Below are 16,570 nucleotides of genomic sequence, written 5' to 3'. Positions count from 1 at the left end.
GTTCACTCGTTTCAATCTCACTCGGTCATAGATGATGTAAAATGATTCACTCGACCACACAGAAGAACTCGTGACACTCGCGACCAGGAAGGTTATCATCTCCACTGTAATTCTAAATTTTGCACAATGGTAAAGCTTACTGGACTCTCTGTCCGTGACATACGCTTTCCAACATCTTTGGAACTGCATGGCTCAGATGCTATGGTGAGAACTTTACAAAAACCTTTAAAACAAATCGTCTCAGAATTTTAGAGCAACCCACGTCGTCGTATTTTGCATGCCCACGAAGTGGACCTACAGCCCTTCGAATTACTTTCCGTACCTCCCCCGCCCCGGCCCTACCTCACAGCTTTTCCGATGGCCCGACCCTGCAAAGGGTGGTATCAGCGAAGAGGGTGATAGGGAAATTAAAACAGAGGTGATCGCGTGACTGACACCAGTTTGAGAAAAATAATAGTTATGAAAGAATATCGCGCTTCTGATTGGCTGAAAACGAGTGCATTCTCATGTAACACGAGTGCAAAGTTGTAACACGAATGAAAATTACAACAAGCGCCTGCACGCTTTCAAATTTTGCCTGTCTTGACTTCCTGTTCTGTTTCATCATTTACATTATTTACAGTTAATAACAATTTTCTCCTGCAGTTTGTTGTAATAAGCACTCGGAAATTTTTCAGAGACTTCAAATTGCACTTGCCCTATGGGCTCGTACAATTTTGTTGCCTTTGAAAAATGTACTTGTGCTTATTTACACCAAAGTACACTTAAGCTTGAAATCATGTTATTACCTATACAAATAATTTGGCGCATTATGTAACCATGTTACATTCCTTTGTCAATCATGGAAATGACTGTACAAGATTTGGGAATCATATTAATTTATGTGTCTGATGCCTTTTTACAGTTTTATTCTTAACCATTCTAAAATCCAGTGAGTTTTTACAGTGGTTTCTTTTGGCCTACTTTCTTGCAACAAGGTTGAAGTAAAACTACCTTTTACTTAATATATAGATTACAGTTTTCTAGTTAGACTGTGGTGAAACCTGTATATTAGTGTAGTTTGATTGTCAAAATATCATCAGAAAATGATGCAACAAGCTTGTGAATGTTTTCAAGGGAATTTAAGGAGTATTCAGCAAAGTTATTTATGAAAAAGGGGTCTCAATTTTGTCTCAGTACTTAAAAATGTAATATATGATGAGACATACTTTACATGCACTTTATTAATACATATTACTGTTAACAGCACAAGTCACCAGATTACTCAGCAGTGTACATTGTCTTCGAAACAGATGGAGTGGATAATATTGAAGGGCACGGCCTTACTTTCACATTGGGACGAGGCAATGAACTAGGTATATTAATTTCTCCTACCTCTAACATTGTGCTCGCCTCTCTACTTAACAAACCCCAATCTTTTAAATAACTTTTTGACTTTTCCCCTCTCTCTCAAATCACTTAGAATTATCATTTTCCATACAAACACATCATGCTCAGGGAATGCAGTAGACTTTGTCAATTTGTGTATAGAAAAAACTAGAAAAAGAAAAACTGTGTCGATGTGAACTATAACTCCTAAATTAAGGAAATTATAGTCCATGCTGAGAACCTATCAGATCGAAGGATTCATAACTGTGCCCTTCAGGGAAAAAAATAAATCTCTAGACCTGTCCTGATTGGCAGAATACAAGAACCACAGGTTGTCTTGGGACCCCTTGCCTTTGTTTTGTGTGGGATAAGGTGTTTGATGTGTTGTCCTTTGTAGAGAAAGTAGTGGTCAACACAAGTAGTTTCAATGTGTTTTCTTTACATATTAGTGATGGAAGCTGTGAAAACTTATGGCAAAATGCTCATTGATAGGACAACTGATGAAATCTTTGAGAACTTTGCTGCAGTTTGGAGAGAACTAGCTCATGAAAGTCAGTTTCGATGGGTAAGAAATCATTACCCAGTTAAGTGAAATTAAATATATTTTGATGTCACTGCAGTTCTTTCATTAATCTGTGAATACCTTTGATGTCTATCCCATATTTTTTTTTTTTAATCCCATCAACTGTACATTTTGTGACATTCCTGAGTGATTTCTGGTATTTATTTGATAAAAGCTTGGTCCAGAGAAAGGTGTGATACATCTAGCACTAGCTGCAGTTGTCAATGCTCTGTGGGATCTCTGGGCAAAGATGGAAGGCAAGGTAATATAGACTGTGGAAATTTACTTCCAATAGGCCATTTTACAGTTGTGTACTTAGTTGCCAGGGCTTTGATTTGGAGTGAGGTTGAAGTTGACCATGTTGTGATAGAGACCAGCACCTTATTAGCATGATAACAAAGTAATTTACATTTGAAAAGCAACAAGGTTTGTACCATAACAAGGTCACCCTAAGCCTCGCTCTAGTTCAAAGGTTTAGCAACCAAGCATGCAACTATAGAATGGACCATTGGTTATATATCTCTATCATATGGCAAGGTAGTCTCAAGTGAGATCCAACTGTTCTTATATGGAACATTCCTAGGGAAATAGTCATAAGCTGTGAATTTTTGTTTGCAAAAGCCAGCAAATTCATAATAAACAAGTTTGGTGCAAGTGCCATATATTAAACCACTTACTAACCTTGTTTGCTTGAGCTGCACTAGGGTTTATTGACCCTGGCTGACTGCCACAACCTTAGGCCAATATTTCCTTGGACTGTCCCCATGCCTGGCTAGTAAGAAGTCAATATCTTAACTGCAGGCCTAACATGTAAACCTGTAATAAAAAGCCCAATGTTTCTCTTTTTTCAAGTTAATGTGAATTATTCTTTTCATCCCCCTCTACAAACAAACATGGAATATTTTTTTTGTTATTTTCATCTCAATTATCAGAAGTAGTAAGAAAAGTTTGGTCACTATGAAATGATATTCTGTGATTAATTTTAATACAGCCTCTTTGGAAACTTCTTACTGATATGGTGAGTAATTTGAAAGCTCTGTCATGCATTATGATTTTTTATGTTCTTAGTTTCCTTTACTGCCCCATTATATTTTCCTTGTAAAAAAATAAGGGGTGGGGAAATGAGGCAAGAGTGAAGAGTAGCTGGTAGAAGCTGGGAGATGGAGATCAGTCACTGATAGAGGTCAAGAGCCTTATTGATAGCTGTGACTTGTTGTAAAAGACAGTTGAGATGTTGGGGGTGGGGACAGGTAGGGGCTGTGACTGGTAGGTGGGAGGGGAAAGGGCTGTCAGGTGGAGGGTAAGTGGTAGAGGATAAGGGTTGGGTAGGGGTGACTTGCAAGGGCTGAGGGATGTAAGTGCATTACTCTCTCTTTAAATGAAATCTTGCTTCAAGCAAACTAGCATGAAACTCACAAACAATCAATTGCAACTATTTTTAGCTTTACCTACCCATAGTTGTCTTCTTGCCCATGTTGTGATGCTTATATTCAAACCCAAGTCTGATGTGCAAGATATCTCCTTGTGGTACCTGTGAGTGATTTTCCCAAAATGTTCCCCAAACTTTGGGATATCCAAACCAAGTGTATGGCTTTGTTCTCTCTTTAATTTGTAGTCTCCAGAGCAGCTGGTATCAACAATTGACTTAAGCTATCTGTAAGTTTTTTCTGTTTACTAGTGATGCTGATTAACTCTTAATGTTGTCTCATGCTCAATTGTCTCAGAAACGTCAATTCACTAGTGACTGTTGCAAACATTGATACAAGTATTTACCAAAAGATAGTTTCAGTTACTGATTTTAAATGTTCAACATGTGCTTTAAATTATTCAGTAGCCTTCAGCAAATTACTGTTTTATAAACTTTACTATATTAATTATGATTGAGAATAATAATGAAGTTGAAAACAATAGTAACACTAGTTGTAACATAATATAACTGTTACAAATGTATGATTAAAACACTCTGTCAATAGTATTCAAGGCAAAGTTCTATAAAGATAGAAATAGGAGAGGAAAACAATTTCTTCAGCAGCAAAGAGGTCACTGAGCCAGAGCCCCTCTTAAGCACTATTCAACACTGCACTAACAAATTGGTGTGTGGAATAAATACTTAACTAAAAGTGAGAAGGAAGGAAGGGAGAAAAGCAAAAACCAGCAACACAAATTGAGTGAAAGATCATGGGAATGTCACAGCAAAGATCCAAGAAGCTCCCACCCACCCCCCCCCCTCCACATCATAGTAGCAAAGTTACAGCTGCACTGACTCTATTTTAGTCTTGCCAAAATAATGTGTGACTTTGTTTATGATAATGTAATGATAATTAACATGATAAGGAGAATGAAGTTATTAGAATTTTACTTATAAATTTCTGTTGTCTATAGGTCAGATGTGTTAACAAAGGAGGAAGCCATTGGTTAGTCATCCTTTTTACTTTATGAAGTTGCTGACAATGGACTAACACTATACACATATATAGACTACACTTTTATCCCAACAGGCTTGTGTATGGAGAAAGTCTGTGTTTTGATTTTTTCCTAGTACAGTGCCTGATACATAGAAGTAGAGCGTGATATCTATTCAGATAGGAAAAAACAAAGAGACTACTGTCATCAAGGCAAGCTTGTTTAATGATTAACTCACTCTTCAGGGGATTTTAATGACAAGAATATTCATAACCACTGTTAATTTACTATAAAATTTGCATAATTGAAGTGGCAGTAAATGTAGATGTTTTGTGATGGCGTGAAGACACAAGTTCATTACGTTAAGTGATGACAATTCAGGTCTGTAGATGATTGGTAATTTTTTTTCAAGGCAGAGGTTGCATCTTTAACTTCTGTTATTGTAGGGTGAGCTTGATGAAAGGATATCCCTTGAAGAGTAAATTAATCATGAAACAGACTTGTCAGGATGAAAGTGTAGTTTCTTTGTTTTTTTCCTATCTCAATGTATATATCCCATAAAATGAAGTCTCTTTCATTTTAGTTATTCTTCGGAAGAACGTAAGTGGAAGGAAACAAAGAGGTATTCATTGTCAAAGACATTTTTGTTCATTTGATGTACTTTGATTCATTCTCCTGAGTATAGACTTGCATCATATCTAGACAAAGTGAGTACCAGATGGCTTCCTTATCGGTCACTTATTTAGGTACAATTTTCATTTGTTTCAGAACAAGAGATCATCATAAAGGGGTATCCTTCTTACACAACATCTGCTGGGTGGCTTGGCTACACAGACACTCAGTTACATGAACTGTGCCAAAAATATCTGAAGGCTGGCTGGACAAGGTTAGTGTTTCTTTTCCTCTATTCTGTATAAAGTTTAGTTAACACCAGTCATTGATTTTTTTTGTTTATTTGCTTTACTTCAATTTCCTGTAATTTTATTGCTCCAGCAATTTACTCCATTCCTCATGATTTGGTGACACTTTAAGGAATTTCTCAGACTCAAGCTAAACCATTATTAGATGTTATCTTTCCACCCCTTCTTCTGTCTGCCTCTCTTTCTCCCTCCCAACACAGTACCTTGCATGAGTTAATTGGCAACTCTGGATGACATTGAGATGTTCCTCCCACTGTTTCAGTTTGCTTCTTCTAATGGTAGTCAAAGGAACATTGCAGGACTCAAAAGCTTGACTGTGCTTTTCTATCTTCTTCATTGTTAATATGATCCTTGTAGGAAATTCCTATAACAGCTCTTGGAGACATCTCATCTTGGCAGCTTTTATCCCTCTCTCTATGACACCTTTTGATGTCTAATGAGTCACATGCATATCGAAATGTCAATGATACTAACTTAAAGGTATGCATGGGTCTTATTTTTGAGCTGAAGCAAAGGGGAACTAACGACCTCTTACCTCAATGGCCAGGCTCAATAAAATCACTATTTGTGGATTTTCTGCCAAATATTTATCTTTGTTATGGACTATTTTGTCAACCAAAGTATTTTTTCCAATTTAGATTTAAAATGAAGGTTGGTTCAGATCTCAGTGATGACATCAGAAGGGCAACAATATTCCGGGAAGAGATAGGATGGAATAACTTTCTGGTAAAACATTAGACAACTTGAACAGGCCTCAAGCATTTAAGTCAAAGTGAGCCAGTTTTGCATAACATAAACTGTGACATCAGTTCAGGCCTTTGGGGCTGGAGTTCAACATAATGGTGTTGCATTCACCACCTCCATCTTTTGTTATGTTTCAATCATGGCATAGCTCCTGTGTATTTACCAGGCTGGGTGGAAGAATCATGATCATTCACTTGAACATTTGTAGGTGGTTTTTGCTTGTTGAAAGCAACTCCTGTTTTGTAGGCAATGGACTCAAACCAATGCTGGGATGTTGACGAAGCTGTTAGTTATATGAAAAAGTTGGCTGAATTTAAGCCAGTTTGGATTGAGGAACCCACCTCACCTGATGATGTTTTAGGTAAGTGAGATCTGACCAGTAGTACCTGATTGACGCTCACTTTTGGAGGTTAGTGATGGGATAACATCCTGTATAGTATGAGTAGCACCACATCTAGCTGCTTCATATTCCAGAAACTGCCCCAAGCTCTGGCAATTTGAGCCTCTTGATTTGCGTCTGAAAGGTTCTTATCTTCAGTCTGATCTAGTAGACCACACCAGTCAATTGCTAAGCTGAGCAAAACAGCACTGTTTTTATATCCAGAATCACAAATCAAGAATCTAGAGGGTTACTGAAAACCTGTAAAACTGTTACATTAACCTCTTTCTGTGGGCCTTAGGCTGCCATTAATATAAACAGTAACTTTTATTAAAATGCTTATGGATGAAACCTCCTTAAGACATTAATTTAAGAAGATATTTATTTCATTTCTTCAACCAAAAGTTATTTAGTAGTAAGGGTTCAGAAAAACCTCAATGTTTCTGAAATTACAATACTTCTTCTTTCCAACCAGTATATAGTTCCTAGTGGCTCAAGGATCATCCTGCAACCACTTTCAATGATTCTTAATGGAATGGTGGTTTAACTGAACAGGATCATTAATTTGTGTAAAGACCTAAGATTCTGTGGCATATAATTTTAATTCTGAACCATACTCCAGGTCATGCAGCTATTTCCAAAGCACTGGAACCCTATGGCATAGGAGTGGCCACAGGGGAACACTGTCAGAACAGGGTCATCTTCAAACAGTTATTCCAAGCTAAGGGTTTCCAGTTTTGCCAAATTGACAGTTGTCGCATGGGTGGATTAAATGAAGTCTTAGCTGTTCTACTTATGGCTGCTAAGTTTGGAGGTAATTAGGGCTTCAGGGAAAACTGGAATTTTGGGGTGCTCTTTGGTTAAGTAACCTTCAAATTTTGCTTGAGGAGCATACTTTACCTACGTAAGGTCCTAATTTTAAGTGACTGATATGTTATTACTTGTGATCAAAAATCAAACTTCAATAACCTGTTGACTTTACACCAATTTATATTGCCTAAAATTCTTTTTCCAGTTCCTGTTTGTCCCCATGGTGGTGGTGTTGGTCTGTGTGAATACATTCAACATATTTCAATCTTTGATTTTATCTGTGTGTCAGCATCACTTGAAAACAGGTGAGAAATTGTAAATGAATGTTAAATTATACACTACATGTCTCACAACTCAGAGTCGCTCAACTGTGGTGTCAGGCTATCACTTAAGGATTGCATTGTCATTTTGGCTGCTATATTGCTAGTCTTTATCAAGCAAGACAATTCAACTTTTTTTTTTTTTGTAAAATTAGCTCAGGTAACCCTCACCATTAGTAGGGGAGCCAATTCATACAGCCAAATGTAAGAAACTGCTCGAAATCATGATATTTTTCAAGCTATGCCCTCAGAAGATAAGTACCTAATCATAGCAGCTAAGAAAACTTGCATCAAATGTAAAAATGTCAGGAGACATTCATCTGAAATTTTATGATAAATAAAACACTCGTGCTATCCATAAATTTTTTCCCATTGTCTCAAGGGTGACTGAGTTTGCTGATCACCTTCATGAGCACTTTATTCATCCATGCAAGGTAGAGAATGGAGCTTACAAGGTGCCAATGGTAAGGTTTTTTTGGTAAAAATTGTGTTTTAAAAATGGTTTGTTTTTGCTTTCTAATGTGCTTTAACTTTTATGCCATAAGGTGGTATGCCAGTATTGCATTTTAAATCCTTGCTAGGCATAAATTTTTCACTCATGAGTGGCAAACCTACATTGACAAAATGGTGGAAGTTTGCCATGATGTTAAAAAACGTAATTTTCATGTAAATGAGCACACTCTACCTCTTCTCTTATTTCGGTGTTTTGATAACAACTGTGACTTTATCACGGGCTCAGTGTGTTGCGCTCTTGGGCAAGATGCTCGTACCCTCCCTCCACAGTACCTCTCTATACTGAAGAGAGTGAAATTGGTGAACAGTGAACTGTGAAAGAAACGTGGCAAAATGCTGTGTCGGGAAGAACCTGCAAAGAAAAGACAGTATATTAAGGGTGTAAAGTAATTCTCATTGTTGTATTATCCTGAGGTTAGCTCCAGCTGTATGGCCCACTTGCAGCCTGGGTGTTCAGTGTACCAAGGAGAAAGAGACAGCCAAGAGAGGGCCAAGCCAAAAATTTGTGCAGGCTAAATGAAAGAGGAGAAGCTTATTATATGTTATAAACTTGAGAATTGTACTGATTGGCATCCTCTTTTCTCTCAGTCCCCAGGTTATAGTGCTGAAATGAAGAGAGAATCCCTTGCTGCCTATGAGTTTCCTAATGGTTCTGAGTGGCAAAAGCTTATTAACGAGGGGTTATTTACCATTGATTAAAAATTTGATTGAACTGAATTCGTAGAAACTAATAAAAATCAAGTAGGTCTCAACAATACATCTCTGGCTTTTCTTTTGCACCTGCACTCTAAAATAATTTTTATATATAATTGCAAATTCTTTAAATTTCATATGATTAGCAGTTTGATACCTAACTGTAAGGATACTTTCTCTGTTTGTGTGTGCACCAAGCGCATTAGATGTTCTCTGTATCGCGTGTTTGAGTTTTCTGTAGAGCATTTATCCCTGGCAATAATTTACCAGAAAAATGAAACAATGAAAAGCAAGCAGATGCTGAAGTAAAATCAAAGCTGTTTAGGCATTTGGATTTTTGTGGTGTGGTATTTTTTCCTTTTTCTTTTTTTTTTTTCTTTTTGAGGTGGGTGTGTAGCGTTCAAGGGTGTTACATAAGAGCCTTTTTGGTCAGAAATTTGGATAGAATTGAACTTTGACGGTCAAAATTCGGTTAAAGGTGTGTGCAGACTTCGGAAGCGGGGCCAGAATAAAGTGTTTTTTTTAAACAAACTCCACCTTTATGTCATCAGAGATGAGCAGCTGTGGTCGGAAATGGGATAGGGAGAATCGCCCTTTAAATTTTGGTCTGAAAAGTAGGTAAGAAGGGTTTAAAGACTCCACTACCCAGGTAAACCCATCCCGGAGAAGTGTTCAAACTTTTCGTGATTAGCAATATTAGGGTCGCAAAAGAGTGCCCCTTTCTTAGCCGCAAAACTAATTGAAGAACTTCTCATGGGGATAGGCATTGCACTGATTTATTTGCACTGATATATTTTGAAAGGAATAAGCGTTATAGAAGGGTTAAAACGTAACCTATCGTAGGCTCGTAAGCACTCCCTTTCACCCCTTCCAAAAACTAATATGACTTTGAACCGTAGACGGAAATTCCTATAAGATAACTTGTGAAAAGGTGGGATCTTGTTTTTCCCCTTTATTTTTTCAGTTTTGGTTAGTGTTTGATTCCATTTTCTTGACCATTATTGATGTTTTAGTTTTTATTGATGAGAGTGGGAATACGTGCTCGAGGAAAAAGAAACAAATGAATACAGCAACTAATTTCTTTCCATTTTAAACTTGTTTATTGCCGTTTTCCGAGAAAGCCCGAGTAAAATACGGATTAACTTGCAACTAACACCTGTATAGTGGCAAAAGCGATAGAAAAACTCAACTTCTGGTGTACAATTCAAACGAAATAATGCGTTTATTTTACAGAGGAAATTGAATAAGACTCTTAGTCAACTTTTTCCGCAAGACAAATTCCCTTATTAGGTTCGAAATCAATGACAGTAACCTTGTGTTTCACAAGCTTTCAGTTACACAGCCGCCAGTTGCAAGTTAAACTGTATTTTACTTTGATATTCGTTAGACGAGTCACGAAGTTTAGACTTCAAAGCTTCTTAAAGATAATGAAGCCAGGTGCAGCGTTTTTAGCTGCGCATGAATATTTGTTGTTGGAGCTGCAATTCTTAGAATAAAAAATGCTTCCAGAGCGATACAACCAAGCCAGGTAGCCACCAAATGAAAATTTTAGCCCAACCACGTCACCGTACTGAATCGGGCGACCATCAACAGCGCTCCTGGAGAAAATTTGGAAAGTGGTATAAGAGTAGTACAACCAGCTGTTCCCTGTCATTGAGCTGGTTGTTCTGCAAAGAAAAGATGAAACCATTAGTGATAATTAATCTCATTAAGTGAAATCGTAACTCTCAAAGAAAAGAATGGTACAGCAAATTAACCTTGAAAGAAAAAAAAAATTTCACAATTGATCTGAAACCAAATTTTTCAGGTTGCCATTCTTTTTTCGGTAAACTATGGTGCTATGGTTTGATGATGTTGTTTTTTCTTAATCTGATAAGTAGATTTTTAATTTCGATACATATTAATTTTGAAACTGCCTTAAATTATTGGTATGTGTGTGCCTCAGCAAGTATACAACTGAAGTAATTCGGTACTGACTTACGAGTACATACGGCAAGCACTACTTTGAGAGACATAGCATCGGATATGATAATTGGATGTGTAACCATAGGCTTTGTTGGTCAACGTCACTGTATCACCGCTGTTGATTGGCTGCCCGTCCATCTTTCCCATTGCAATGATCTTAAAGATCATGTAGGATGAGCAGGAACCCCACGATGATGAATACATGTGGGTACCATGGCACGTCGTATATGAACAAGTAGAGGTCGTACAGTATAACCACCTTTGGGAGAGAGAGCCAGACGTAGCGGCCACACGCAAAGTAATGAGATCGCCACTGTTGATGATGGGATATCGGTGCCCTTTGATATGAAGAAGAGAAAAGAATCAAATTTTTATACGTGGAAATAACTTAGTTTATTTTTTATGTCCGCAAATTTTCATGTTCAATTCAAGAGGGTGAAGACATCTACATTTGAACTTCAACTAGATCACTGTAATTCTTCCATGAAAAGTTGCGATTAAGAAGCCCACATGAAAATTCTTATCGTTTGACCAGAACCGCTTTGAATTTTGGAAATGCAATTGATGATCCATTAATTGATCATCCACTGAACGAGTATGGAAGCGATCCTCGCAGTTATGAAAACTACTTAAGTACTGTAGTTAAAAAGAATGATCATCCACTGTTAAGAAAAATGAGATAGCAAGTACCCTGAGCGCCTATGGGGCCGGAGTGACTTGCAAAATCCCAAGATAAAGACTATATTCATAGGGAAAGTGAGAATCAAGGAACTGAATCATGCAAACTTTTACCGTCGGATAAACCAGCCCAAATCGCTTCTCTAGGACCATAAAACTGAATGTGAGCGTTACCATTGAGCGTCAATTGACTGTTGGAAAGGCTGACGGACGCAGAGTCCACGCCAAGAACCAAAATGAGCGCGAATAGAACAGCCACAACGGCAGCCTTCATTTTCCCGACGGCTTTTCTTTTTCTCTTCTCGGAGCTCTTAACGCTTTGAAGGCTGAATGCCAATTTATCCTCAGTCATATGCAACGTTATTTTAAAGATATTTGTTTGTGAACCGAACAGGTTTCGAGCTAGCTCGCGAACATGTTTTGTCCCTTTCATCAGCAATGTAAACTGTGCCATCGACATGTCAAGGGGATGAAGTGTTTACCGACACGTAAGCGCTGTAACAAGTTTGCCATTGTGTGAACGAACAAAAAGACACGTCGCAAGAGTAATAAGAACTGGACTTTTTCTAGTCCGAGTTAAGCTAAAAAAATTTAAACCCGAGTCGTTTGGACTAAGATTAAGCCGGATTGTAACACCTACGAATACCCAAATCAGACTATTCTTACTTGCTTTTTATCATTTATTTCGTTCTTCAATTCTATTTACCCAGCTAAGGCGTAAGTGACCTTGAAAATACGTTGTCAATAGTAGTTATAATTGTTAAAGTTTAATAAACAATTATGATAATTCTAACGTAAACTCCTTATATTATGCAAACAATTTTTCCCGCTCATACCATGCCTCGTGTCTTTGTAGATAATTGTATAACGTACAGTTTTCGCTCAAGTACTTTGAAACTCTAAACTAAAGCCTACCAAAAGCCCAAGTATAGAGGGATAATCCTTTCTTTGAGGAAGCAAACGCAGACGGCTTTACTGAAAGTGTATTTCAGAATCATAGTGCCGTTCCTGGAATCTAAAATCGAAACCTCTGTTTTTTTCGAGTCGACAAGCACGATGACTCGGCTTATAAAAGTCAGTTTAGGATTAAGAGACTATAAGAGAGAATGGAGGGTTACTTTGAAAAGGTGAACAAAAGATAACCGTTTTCATTTCAGTTTTAAGTATTTAAAAATAGTAAAACTGAAATGGAAAAGAGAAACTAAAACTTGTTTTGACAAGTGAAAGTCAGACTATTTCCTCAAATCTATGGAGACTACCCTTTTAAGTGATTACAAATCAAAGGAAAGGCTGAAGCGTAAAATTCAAATTTTGCTTCGAAATAAATTTGTTCATGCCTTTCGTTGCTAATAATGAAAAATTGAAAAGTGACACTAATGGCATTAAATTAAGTCTGGCCTTTTGTTCAATGGCAAATATTTACTTCAAAACCGACTCATTGTGAAAAATGCGCATTCCTCAGTAGCAGAGAAAGTACCAGAACTGAGAAATTTACGTCCTCAGAACGATTATCTAACAAAATTTTTCTTATCTATCCATTTTTTAGCATCATTTTTGCATCAATTTGTAGTAAATCAACACTAGATGGCGTTGGTAACGTACGCTGCTCCGTATGAAAGGTCTACTTCAGAATATTCAAAGGAGGGAAAAAAATTTTGCCTTTGTGACAAAGGCAACATCGGTCTTGATGCCAGAGATCTTTCGCACCCGGCGCATTTCTTAACTCTCCTTTAGATTTAAAATGGTTTATATTCTTTTTTTCAGTCTACAAAGTCTTGAATGTCTCATGTAGGCTTCGTTGAACTTGTAGCTTCGAGTGAACATATTTAGAAAACTAAAAAAGGTTGAGTTGAAAATCATGTTTATTAGATCTACTGATGAGCAACTTTACTCAGTTTCATGTCGTGCCCTGTTAGACGTAATAATGATTACACGAACTGTTTATGATCTCACCTTCATTTATTGCATTTCTTGTTCCCGGTGTCTGACTAGTTTTTTAAGTTAGCTTTCAAGTTTTCCACACTAAATTTTTGCCAGGTTCCCTTAAACTTAAATATTCCCTTCGATTTCTCTTAAACGACAATGATTATTGCTTATTCTAGAATGAACCAAATTGAATGAGACAAAAAAAATGAATTGTGACAGCTTTTAGTGAAGATATATTTTTCAATGTTCCAAAAATCATATATGTCAAATAACCTTTAGATCTAAAACATTTAGAACGCACCAACTTTGCTCTGAATATACAATCGTTACTTGCGTTAAGAGCGACGCAAAATTAATCTCTTAATCACGATAATTCAGACAGTATCACATGGTAAATTGTTGGCAGATAATCAAGAATTAAAGGAACGAATTTAAGTTTTCCCGGAATTCCATTGAGCTTTAATAATTGCTAATTGCTTTTATTCGCCATTCACAAAGAGAAAGGTGGTTTACATCACAAAATTAGTAAGTTTGCAATACTTGTTGAAATCAATAGACGACAAGGAGGCCTCCAGAAACCACGAGGTTTGATTCTTAATTTCGAAAGGGAGCATTGTCCAAAGAAAACTAATCTGCTGCAAATTCAAAGTTTCAAGTCGGATTAAAATGCATCCAGCAGACTGTTGCTGTATTAAATATTCCCACGAAACAACTAATATAACACGTAGCAATGGTATTTCTGTTTCGAAAACTGACTGTTGGTAAAGAAGTAGTTTTTTTTCAAGAAAAGTACCTTCAAGGACTACCGTACTCACTGCTTAAATAATCGAACAGGTTTTTGTCCCGTTTTAAAGCGGGCCAGTTAGAAAATTAAAAATGAATTTAGGAAATCGTTCCATATCAGCAGAGTTTTTTCAAAGAATTTGATTATATCTTTCTCATCCTTTTTATCTTAAAAGTCGAAAAGAAAACCAGCAGAAAACATTGTTGTAATCTGTCAAAGAATAAACTTTTTAGATACTGTTAGCCAACTGATAGAGAGGTTGTGAAGCATGAAAAAGTTGACTGACTACTCTTCGATCATTGAATAATCACCAGACTGACCTTTCATGTCCGGCAAAATATTTGCTTTGTTAAATCAGACTAAAAATAAGCATTTCAATTCAGCAGTGACAGTGCCACCACAAGGCAATTTAATCAAGGCAGTGATCAAACAAAATATTGCTCTTTTTTCATTCACTTTTTCGTCTTCGAAAATTCTTGTAGCTGTGTACACAAAGAAAAGTCGCTCCGTCGGCAGAGTTTCACTAAAAATTGTCTTATTTTCCCGCTTTTAAAAATGTACCATTTGGAATATTGACGAGGAGGAGTCTAGAATGAACATTTCCTAAAAAATTTCAATAATAAAAATTTTTCATATGGGAGATTTTCTTGGTAGCTTTATCTTATTTCATTTATTTTGAGTTCAAATTCTAATGTCTTTCATATTCTCTTGGATTGTAATATTGGTAGTGTGGTTAAGTTGACAACTGAAATTGAGCCGTTGTTGGAGGTTTTTTCAGACAGCTGAAATTAAGCCGTTGTTGGAGGCTTTTTCACCGCAATGCCACCCTTGCCTCTTTATCAGAAGAGAAATTGCCAGTGTTTGCTTCAATCGTCATGTAATACGTTGGTTTAGTAAATTGTTTAATCTCTTCAATGTGCGGGTTTTGAGAAGTAGACTAACTTACTTGTCAAAGAGCGGAAGAAGAAATTTTTAAACGTTTGTAAGAGCCAGATTTCTGCTTTGAAACTCATGTCAACATCGTTATCGTTCTGCTCTTCGCTGCGCTTTTTTTGTCGTAGTATTACACTTTGCAACATGCGATTGAAGGGGTCAATAATCACTCCTGCGCATTTGATGTAAAAACAACCATTCTTCATCTCGACCTTGCTTCCCTCGCTAGTCGTAATTGCGCTTTGCGTCTGTTTTTGTTTGCTATAATTCCAAGCGGATCTGTCTTACTTTTGGCGTGGTATTTACCTTACTTGTTGTCCAAGGAAGTACAACTTTTTTTATTCGGTTTTTAGGTTTTAGTAAATACATTACAAGCGTCGTTATTTCCTTGTTCATTATGTAATTCTCTCCACTTCGTGTCTTTGTTTCTCGTGTTTTGTTTGTCAACTTGCTTGGTTTAAATAAAGATACCGACCATTTCTGTAAATTTGCCCGTTGCCAATAACTTCCTAACAGAGTTAATTTGCCGTCTACTGTCGAACGGGTTATTGCAGACAGATTCCCTTCTTAACTGTCCTCAAATCAAGGCCCTATCCTTGTGTTCGGTGTCTCAGTTATCACTGGCCTCACTGTTAAGCGTTTCTTCGGCCCCCGACAACTTTCAAAATTTTCCTCCATGTCCACTTTTAACCAAATCACCGGCCTTGCGCCAAACTTTCCTACCAAAAATCTAATATATTAACGCAGCGCTGATAATTATGATTACAATTTAGGGTTTTTACTCTTGAATACAAAATAAACAACGTTACCGTGCTTTGTTTGCATCTTGGCCATGATCACTGTTCATTTTCCTTTACTTCATTACTGAATTCCTTAGTATCTTAGTTAACTCATTGAATAAAACTAAACTTGAAAGTAATAAAAAGGTTTTACCTTTAAATTAAAGATTTTTATTTTAGATTCCATTATTTTTTAGGTCTCTTCTTTTTCATTCACTTGATTTTAAGTGGGTAGACGAAGGAGAAATTTTTGTAACGAAGAAGACCGAGTCTGTAAATGTTAGATAAGAGATCACGCTTTTGACAGTTTCTTTTCATGAAGAAGACGTTCTAAATTTAGCCCCTTTTCTATAAAGTAATTTCATAGGGAGAATTCGAGGACAAGTAAATTCGTCTTACACCACTCTCAGAAAAAAAAACCGTCCAGCAAATGAAAACCTTTAACATTTCTAACCAAATAGTTTATTCTATGCCATGAAGCTTCAGATTCCAAAATCAGAAAATCATTTCGTCCCCGATTTCCATAGTCTAGTGATTTTCGGTCATTGCTATGCAAATCAGCCTGAAAATGAAATCGTTACAGGTTGAAAATTGTTTCGACCAGCTCTGTTGGTCGACCATATAAACACAATAAAGCAAATCATTCAAAAGAAGAAGAACAAATGTTTTTCAGTTGCGCGAATAATTCCTCTCTACTTCCGGTAATCTCACTAATTTTTGTTTCCTGTCTAAACAACGACTAAAATCGGTTTCCTCAATTTTTTGCAAGGAAGTGTTTGCTATATAAGTCTAT

The 16,570-nt window shown here is 36.8% G+C and overlaps 2 protein-coding genes across 5 annotated transcripts; one reads left to right on the top strand and one right to left on the bottom strand.

Annotated features, from left to right (window-relative positions):
- Positions 1 to 12: 12 nt before the first annotated feature.
- Positions 13 to 9,806, top strand: LOC113670642 (mitochondrial enolase superfamily member 1). 3 transcript variants are annotated; one of them, XM_089189570.1, is made up of 15 exons: positions 13 to 204; positions 1,247 to 1,355; positions 1,818 to 1,933; positions 2,106 to 2,192; positions 2,922 to 2,948; positions 3,546 to 3,586; positions 4,313 to 4,344; positions 4,917 to 4,955; positions 5,102 to 5,219; positions 5,892 to 5,979; positions 6,244 to 6,358; positions 6,999 to 7,190; positions 7,392 to 7,491; positions 7,889 to 7,970; positions 8,608 to 9,806. In XM_089189570.1, the coding sequence occupies exons 1-15, from the start codon at positions 127 to 129 to the stop codon at positions 8,716 to 8,718; spliced, it is 1,335 nt and encodes a 444-aa protein (XP_089045696.1). In that variant the 5' UTR covers positions 13 to 126; the 3' UTR covers positions 8,719 to 9,806. The 3 variants fall into 3 exon arrangements, with proteins under 3 accessions (XP_089045696.1, XP_089045695.1, XP_089045697.1); XM_089189569.1 differs by lacking the exon at positions 8,608 to 9,806 and adding an exon at positions 8,439 to 8,599; XM_089189571.1 differs by lacking the exon at positions 8,608 to 9,806 and adding an exon at positions 8,439 to 8,599 and having other exon boundaries at positions 65 to 204; positions 1,293 to 1,355.
- On the bottom strand, positions 9,790 to 11,765 carry LOC113670643 (uncharacterized). Of its 2 annotated transcripts, none has more exons than XM_089189573.1 (3): positions 11,470 to 11,765; positions 10,694 to 11,015; positions 9,790 to 10,379 (listed from the first exon to the last, which is right to left on the bottom strand). In XM_089189573.1, the coding sequence occupies exons 1-3, from the start codon at positions 11,705 to 11,707 to the stop codon at positions 10,121 to 10,123; spliced, it is 819 nt and encodes a 272-aa protein (XP_089045699.1). In that variant the 5' UTR covers positions 11,708 to 11,765; the 3' UTR covers positions 9,790 to 10,120. The 2 variants fall into 2 exon arrangements, with proteins under 2 accessions (XP_089045699.1, XP_089045700.1); XM_089189574.1 differs by having other exon boundaries at positions 11,530 to 11,702.
- Between the last annotated feature and the right edge of the window lie 4,805 nt (positions 11,766 to 16,570).

Source organism: Pocillopora damicornis, chromosome 12 (assembly GCF_964200805.1).
Source record: "Pocillopora damicornis chromosome 12, jaPocDami1.2, whole genome shotgun sequence".
Lineage (NCBI taxonomy): Eukaryota > Metazoa > Cnidaria > Anthozoa > Scleractinia > Pocilloporidae > Pocillopora > Pocillopora damicornis.
Note: the sequence above shows the minus strand (reverse complement) of the source record. Positions and strands in the feature narration are given on the sequence as shown.

Coding starts and splice junctions, on each gene's coding strand:
- LOC113670643 (XM_089189573.1), bottom strand. CDS start 11,707: ATGACTGAGGATAAATTGGCATTCAGCCTTCAAAGCGTTAAGAGCTCC. Junction 11,016..11,469: donor TTGGGCTGGTTTATCCGACG/GTAAAAGTTTGC, acceptor TTCATATCAAAG/GGCACCGATATCCCATCATC. Junction 10,380..10,693: donor AGTGCTTGCCGTATGTACTC/GTAAGTCAGTAC, acceptor TTTTCTTTGCAG/AACAACCAGCTCAATGACAG.
- LOC113670642 (XM_089189569.1), top strand. CDS start 127: ATGGTAAAGCTTACTGGACTCTCTGTCCGTGACATACGCTTTCCAACA. Junction 1,934..2,105: donor ATGAAAGTCAGTTTCGATGG/GTAAGAAATCAT, acceptor ATTTGATAAAAG/CTTGGTCCAGAGAAAGGTGT. Junction 2,949..3,545: donor GGAAACTTCTTACTGATATG/GTGAGTAATTTG, acceptor TTTAATTTGTAG/TCTCCAGAGCAGCTGGTATC.